At 39.0% G+C, this 8,698-nt stretch overlaps 1 protein-coding gene across 1 annotated transcript; it reads left to right on the forward strand.

Moving 5' to 3' along the window:
- Positions 1 to 6,641: 6,641 nt before the first annotated feature.
- Positions 6,642 to 7,505, forward strand: LOC117330047. Its single transcript, XM_033888267.1, has one exon. The coding sequence runs from the start codon at positions 6,642 to 6,644 to the stop codon at positions 7,503 to 7,505; it is 864 nt and encodes a 287-aa protein (XP_033744158.1).
- The last annotated feature ends 1,193 nt before the right edge of the window (positions 7,506 to 8,698 follow it).

Below are 8,698 nucleotides of genomic sequence, written 5' to 3' on the forward strand. Positions count from 1 at the left end.
TACCACAATCGAATTTAAAACAATGTCTTCCAAAATTCATGATGCGTCCCATGTTAGTGATATTATTGCCATCGAGTGTACCTTTTGATAACATTGATCCATTTTGAACGTTAATATAACCTACACAGGATTTGTGATCGATGTAAAAAAAAAAAAAAACTTTCTTTCACAAATACACAATATGTCAGCCATTAGTCAAAATGTTTACTATGCTTTTATTATTGATGACCTATTGTACTCAATTTGAACTATTTTACATTATTTCTCTGGAAATGACAATGCCTTACCGATAAATACTTTGACAAAACAAGTTTGTGTTAACCATTAGCTTGATCGATATCGCTATATTTCAATTTCATCTTTCGTTAGATTGGAGCCATTGTGGATTGACGAAGTACAAACCCACGGACGAGACAAATGTTCAGTTTTCAGACTTTGGTTAAAATTCATATGGTATCGACTTATGATTGTTTCCATAGGCCTGTGTTTTAACGCTGTTGTAACATTTCTCGTGACGGTAAGATTAAAAACAAGATATTTTGATTTTTTGTTCCAAATCGCCGGCTTACTTAGCTTATATGCATTACGTGCATATATAGATAAAGAAAGGGAGCCGAAACTGTCTTACTTAGTTTTCTTTTGCGACATTTTCTTATACTGTTCATAAACCTGCCTGTGATGTTGTATTTCCTTTGCAAGTGTCCTGGCCCCACACCGAGAACGTTGCTTGAAATAAAATAAAAATAAGCCGAAATTATCGCTAAAAACTGAAGACGCTTACTCTTTATAAACGTCTTATTGTAATTGTTGATACTTGTGTATTTGTCTCTAAATTCTCCTAATTGATTTTAGGGTTTTATCACGGACGTCGTAACACAGTACTTAGAGGGACCGGAAACATCGGTAGCTTACGCTACAGGAATGGTAATAGCTGTCGCTATTGGACAACTTCTACGATGTGTTTCGTATACATTTCTCCGTATATATGGGACACAAACAGGCAAGTTGTTGACTGAGCAAGTTTGAAAGATATTACATGTAGCTTTTAGATGGATGTTTTCATTATTCATATGGTAACTTGTAGATTTGATCTGAAGTAATGACTCTAGGCTACGCACTTGATTCTGTTGCACTACTTTATTCCATACAGCAATAAGGTTTCGATCCGGTGTACTGGGAATGGCATATAAAAAACTCCTGAAATTGAAGAGTATGAATGGAAAGGTTGCCTCTGAGGTAAAAATGTGTTCCAATGGTATTATAACTTTCATATCATACATGGCTTCATAAAATCAAAAAATTTTAAACGACTTTTTTCTGTTCTTTTACAAAACTGATTTATTGATTAAAACTAATAATTGGGTTTTCATATAGTAGAATAATAAGCACATAAACAAAAAAAAATGTTTCATTAGTTGTTTTTTTTTACTCGCTAAGATAGCCGAGAATCAAAAGTGTACAAAAGTTAAAAATCTATATGTGAAATGACATTTTTTTCTGTTGTAGGTTATAACAATATTCGCGTCGGACGCCCTGAGGGTGTTCATAAACACCCAGCTGTTGATATACATATTGTCTATGCCAATATATCTGATCATCGGAATTGCCTACACCTACTACCTCATAGGAGCTTGGTGCTTCGTAGCATGTGTAACATTTGCCGTCTTCTATGCCATACAGGTATTGTTGCTTTTGGTCGATTGGAAGTTTATAATAATGTTTGAGTCTGATACCAAATGAGTGTTGTCCGATAAAGAAAAGAGTAATAAACAAATGATTTAAAATGCTTTTAAAGAATTCCTGTACTGCACATTTCAAAATGTTTCCGGGAGCATGTGCTTCTCTATAGCTTAGAACGTTTTAGTATAACTAAGATAATCATTAACTATACGTGCCCATGGCCACACCATGGTATGAAATACAACAGTTACTAACAGTGTCCATTCTAAAGTTACACGCCAGACAACATATCGTTGGCACAGGATTTAATTCTATTCTATTCATCGTATGGGGTTGTCAAATCTGGAATTAGCTTCCCAATGACGCAATAACATTACCTTCATCTACCATTTAAAGAAAGAGAGCTAATGCGTATTGCTGTGATATTTATGTTAAGAATACAAAACCATTTTAAATTTGTGCTCTTACGTGTACACACGCTCCGCGTATGTATGTACAGTGCCGCCTAGTGTTACCGGGCCAATCCAGGTCGGGATTGAGTTGTTGTTCGTACTATTGACCTAAGGAAATAATGACTAAAGACATATAGACAGTTGACATAAATTTGTTAACAATGACAAGAAATGACAGTGACAGGAAACAACATAATAACGGACACCTACCGCAGCGGTACTCCAACAATGTTAGAGGATTACACAGGGAGAAAGTTATGACGGGTGCCATGTAACCTCTAACTTCCTAAGGCGGAATTCACTGCGCAGAATGTCAAATTCTAAACCAAAAAAATAGCCAGATACATTTAGCAAGCTGAAGTACCGCAGCGGTAACGGCAAACGTGTGAACATGACACGTAATACATAACTTTCAACCACCACCCCCAACCACCACCCCGACCAACATACCACTAATTCCTAATATCCCCACCCCCTACCATGTAAAGGTTTAACTAGAATACAAAACCCATTCCACCGAAAGGAGACGAAAATATGCGACCGTCGGTTCACAAGTTCAATCTTAATATTGAAGGTTAAACAGTTTGAAATTGCACTGGACAATCACTGGGATAATACCAACAAATAACTTGTGTATATATATGAAAAAGGACAAATTAACTCATTGCACACCAGATGTATATCACATTGTAAACATTGTAATATCAATTGATATGGACATAGAGGCTTACAGACTGCGTCCATTATTTATCGTATTAAATCGTATTAAATTAATAGCGTTGGAAGTACCGACGAACAAGGTGTATCATATCCCTGACGTGCAATTATGTGTACCCGTCCAATCAGAATCCTGGATCGAATGCACCTGACTACAAATACCTGAAGAAAACGTGCGAAGGGTGTATCGCCAATAGTTTAAGCAAATACATTAAAAACGAATGGGGATGTCTGTATGTGTTAAATATTTTGATATATTTATGAAAATGATTTTTTCATCTAGGGTCACGCATCAGCAGATACGATACAGGTAATTAGGTACTTCTATATGGCATGTACATATGTAGTTAATAATAATAAAAAAACAACAACGAAACAAATAATAGTTTTGCGTGTAACAAAAAGTCTGTAGCGAAATAATCTATACATATAATTCAAATGTGTTCCAACATTTATCGAATATGAAAATTGTACACGGAACAACGTCGACTTTAATTTCGAACATGTGCTGACAAAAGATATACATGTACTATAGAACTTTAATGTACCGTACAATGTAACATCTGTATCAGGAATTATCTACTTCCATTGTCTAAATAATGTTTAATGATAACAATAACTGGGTTTTTGCCTAGTTTGTGTCATTATTACCTCGTTAATCAATATAATTACACCATGGTTTAGAATATATGTAAAACATACATGTAATTTTAAAACGAGCAATGACCGGTAGATATTGTGTATTCGGTTTTATTACCTATACAGTTGATCACTCAAAAGACAAACTTTAATAAAGTGCAAAATTAGTAATATATATGCTATTCGCTTCGAATTAAAATAGTAATAGATACAGTATTGGTCGAACATCATTTGAGGCTTATGAAAATAAGCCAGGTTTAAATGAACAAACATAGATATATACTACCTGATTAAAAAAATAGTTATATATATAGAAGTAGATGAAATCAGAAGTTATAGGATTTTTTAAAGATATAATGTAATGAATAACTTCTTTTGGATCTAGTATGTACACAATCAAGATACAATCCTAAATATATAGTAACCATCAGTAGAGCTCTCTGATTGGTTAAGAAAATTAGAGGGGACGCCATTGTGTTTACAGCCTCAGTAACAGAAAGACGTCTCAAATGTGTCTCAAAAAAATCTTCATAATCTGGATCAAATCATAGCAATATAACATCTTAACGGTATTATTATGCAGATGAACGATATTCTGAACATGTCATATGTGCTGTGAACGAGGATACTTCTCTAGTGTGTGAATCAAAAGGACTTGCAGTCATAGACAACTTTCTAAACAATCCTTTGTTTACGTATGGAATATTGAACGTGAATTGTCAATAAGTCTGTCGGAACTCTAAAAATAGTTAAGGACCCTGGACTGAACAGACGGAATTTATTGCCAAAGATATGTGTGTTGTTTCCCTACCATCGCACTTAAATTGAGTTTGCGTTCGGTAGCCCAGGAGGGATTTTGAACTGTAGATTTAGCTCCTACCATGGCTAGCCGTAGATCCAGATCTACAACCAGAAACAATCCATGGGACTCCTCAAACCCTGCAAATTGGACAGTGCCGCAATTAAGGACAGAATTGGAGAAAATAGGGATTATTGCGCCTAATACGGGCATCACAAAGACTGGTTTAAAAAACATGTATTTAGAAAACGCGGGACGCAGCGCGAGAAGATCAAACTCCGTCATCACGAGTCAAACAAATTCCCAGCCCGAGAACGTGGACGTGCACGAAATCGATGGTCCGATCGCTTACCCTATGCAGACTGAACCCACGAACAATTACGGGCCCGACCCGGCAAGGACAGACGGCGGACTACATTGCGACGCGGAGGTGCGACCAGCTAACAGCACGCCAACAAGTCCGCCACTATCGCGCAGTAATACCAGCCCACCGGAAACGGCGGCTCAAACAGAAAACAACATGGCGGCGCCCAGTGCTCAAAATACGGACGTCATTCAAAGTATGCTGGCATCCATGCAGAGCATGCAACAGACCGTCATGGGTCTTCAACAAACCGTAATGACACTGATCGGGTCGCGAGACGACCAACGAGGAATACTAGCGAGACATGACGCAACAGAATCAGGCTACAACTTATCAACAGCGTACGCCGCGATGAGACGTGACACAGAGGGAACCTCACAAACGGACAGAGTACAAGGTGGGTACACAGCTTGTGGCATATCATCTGAAAGGGTTCCCCATCTTGATATTGTGTCCGACGCTAATAAAAAGAAAATTCTTGAGGGTCGTTACGTTAATTTGGCCTCGCTCCTCATACCAAAGTACGACGCTGAACGGTCAGAAGAACACCAACGTAGGGGCATATACATTAACACGAACGACAGTGAAGACCAGAGACTAAACAAATCATTGACCATTTCGGAATTTATTACTGCTTTTGGCAAGTTTAAACGGATAATGTGTGGGAAATTCCCAGAAAGAAGAGGAGAGCTCGAGATCTACGAGGCCCACATCATAGAAATATCCAACATATATGGCCAGAAATTCTATGATTATCATTGCCAGTTTGCCCTAAAAGCAGCCACAGCACTGAGGGATAATAACCAGAAAGTTAATTGGGGCCTGAAAGATAATGGATTCCTGAGCATGGTGGTTGGCAACGCTAAAGTGAACGCATGTCAATTATGTTCGTCCACAACTCACTCCACATTATTCTGTCCCCAACAAAAGAATAGGCGGTCAGGGAAAAACTCACAGCAACAATATAACGGCTCACCACAAGGATCGAACTCGAAGGACACGGACAAATATGGACGTCCAAAAATCAAAATAGATGGAGTTGAAGTTTGCAATAACTTTAATGATGGGAAATGCCACTATGATACAGGATGTCATTTCAAACACATCTGCCACACATGTAAAGCTACCAGCCATGGAGCCAAGTCGTGCCGTAAGAACTTAAATGCAAGATCCCGCAGTGACGAGGCCCAATGACTACCCCATCAACCAGTGGAGAAAGACAACTCCAGCAAAGCCACAACACCCATAAATATAGACAGATTGAGAAAGGAACTTGTTGAACATCCGGATCGCGAATTTGTCAATTATTTATGTGACGGACTGACATATGGTTTCGACACAATGATAACAAATATAGAACTGACAACCAAAGTATGTAAGAACCTGAGGTCAGCTATAAATGATGATATAACTGTGGACAAACTCGTAGAGAGCGAAGTAAGCAAAGGATTTCTGTGTGGACCATACAAACAACTGCCTTTTCACTCTTGTAGAGTCAGTCCCATCGGTGTCTCCTATGGAAAGTATTCAGGGAAACCAAGGCTCATAGTAGACCTTTCGTCACCACATCAGGATGAACAATACCCTAGTGTCAACGACTTAATTAGCAAAGAAGAATGTTCCTTATCATATGTCCGTATTGATGACGCAATCAATCTTATCCAACAACTCGGTAATGATACTACCATGTGCAAAACAGATATATCGGACGCATTTAAGTTAAGTTATACATCCATCACAGTTGCACTTGTACTGTATAGGTTGGAAGGGCAGCTTCTACTATTATACTAAGCTAGCTTTTGGGTGCCGGTCCAGCCCCAAGATTTTTGACAATCTTTCAACAGCCATATGCTGGATTGCTAGAAACAATTATGGCTTTGACCATATTTTACATCTATTGGATGATTTTATCACATTTGAAGAACCAGGAAAATGTGGTGACAGAAATATGTCTATGTTGTATGTCATCTTCAATGGCCTAAATATACCGATGGCTCTACATAAGACTTGCGGACCAAACACAGTGATAGGATACCTAGGTATCATTCTGGACTCTCATAAAATGGAAGCTAGACTGCCGATAGACAAACTTCAGCGAGATACAGAGATACTCCGATCATTTCAAAACCGTCAGTCGTGTACAAAGAGAGAACTTCTTCAACTATTAGGTCATTTAATTTTTGCCAGTAAAGTTATTATCCCAGGACGCAGTTTCGTATCACACATCATTAAGTTATCGACTACTGTGAAAGCCCTACACCACCATGTCAAACTGAATAGCGAATGTAGGGAGGACATTAGAATGTGGTTAACTTTTCTGCAATACTGGAACGGAGTAGGCATTTTTTATGATCTACAGATAACTACAACAGAGGACATCAAGTTGTACACAGATGCGTCTGGAACTAGAGGATTCGGGGGCTACCTACAGGGACAGTGGTTCTCTCAGGCATGGCCACCGAATATACAGGATTATGTTCATAGCACGGACGAGATATCCATAGCTTTCAAGGAGTTGTACCCCATAGTCGTGGCAGCCATGATATGGGGACACGGATGGAAAGGCTTGCGAATCATGTTTATGTGTGATAATATCGCGACTGTTGCCATTTTACATAAAGGCCGCTCGAAATCGGCGCATATCATGCCACTCATGAGGCGTCTTACTATGTGCGCAGCTAGAAATAACTTTGTGGTTATGGCTACACATGTACCTGGCAAACTTAATTTGATAGCTGACTCTCTGTCTCGTTTACAGATGGCACGGTTCCGCACACTAGCCCCAGAAGCAGACTACATTCCATGCCAAGTGCCACATCCGAAGGACATCTTGTGGAACTCCGAAGAACTGTAGACGGCTTGTGGGAGAATGCTATAGCCCCAAGTACAAGGCAAACATACAGCACAGGTTTCAAAACCTTTCTTCAATTCCTCCTGATGTCAGGTATTATGGCTTGTGTGAACTACAGTGACATGTCTGTCACAGAGGATATGTTGATCTATTTTGTGGCCCACTGCCACAATAGCAACCTCTCTTACGCAACCATCAAGCTATACCTATGTGGAATTAGATTTATGTGCTTACAGAAAGACATACCTTACCCTAGTAATGCTAATCTAGCCCGTATGCAGGCCGTCCTTGGAGGGGTGAAACGTGGGCGCGTGAAAACAGTTAAACCAAGATATCCAATTACATTTAACATTCTAAGAAATATATGTGGTTATCTGCGTAAGAACTCGAACTCCTTTTGTGACCTCATGTTAGAAACTGCTTGTACAATAGCCTTTTTTGGGTTTTTGAGATGTGGCGAGTTTACGGTGAAATCCAATTTTAACTCTAACGACAATCTTTGTGTAGAGGACATGACAATCGCTAACGACTATGTACTTCTATATTTGAAAAAGTCGAAAACGGATCCTTTCAGAGAAGGAATCATGTTGAAGCTCTTTAAAACGAACAAATTTGTATGCCCGCATTGTGTATGTAGCAAGTATATGGAAAGTCGCCAACGGCAGACGCCCTCCCCAAAAGACCCATTATTTGTGACAGTCGGCGGACAACCCTTGACTAGAACAGTTTTCATTACTAAACTGCGGCATGTACTGGAATGCTTAAATATAAACTCTGACTTATACAATGGGCACTCCTTTCGAATAGGAGCGGCTACATCTGCAGCAGCAGTGCATATCGAGGACCATCTTATCAAAGTGCTGGGTAGGTGGTCCTCCGACGCTTATTGCAGGTACATACGAACACCACAATCCACGATCAGGGACGCTCAAATTGCACTGACAGCTACGTATCCATAGAACCGTGTTTTGGTCGACACAACATTAAGTTTTACAAACATTATAGTGGACGAATACAGGCTACACTTAGATTCCTACTATATTGTGTATTTGCGTGTAGGACTATTTGATGGTGCAGTACAAATGTATATACAAATATATTTTATAATCTTAACATTATTATAGCATTTTTGGGGTACTCAGCTAAATCATTTACATGACATATCCGAGTTATGGCCTTGTTTTCATTCGGATACT

This window comes from Pecten maximus, chromosome 6, assembly GCF_902652985.1.
Source record: "Pecten maximus chromosome 6, xPecMax1.1, whole genome shotgun sequence".
In the NCBI taxonomy this organism is placed as follows: domain Eukaryota; kingdom Metazoa; phylum Mollusca; class Bivalvia; order Pectinida; family Pectinidae; genus Pecten; species Pecten maximus.

Coding starts and splice junctions, on each gene's coding strand:
- LOC117330047 (XM_033888267.1), top strand. CDS start 6,642: ATGGCTCTACATAAGACTTGCGGACCAAACACAGTGATAGGATACCTA.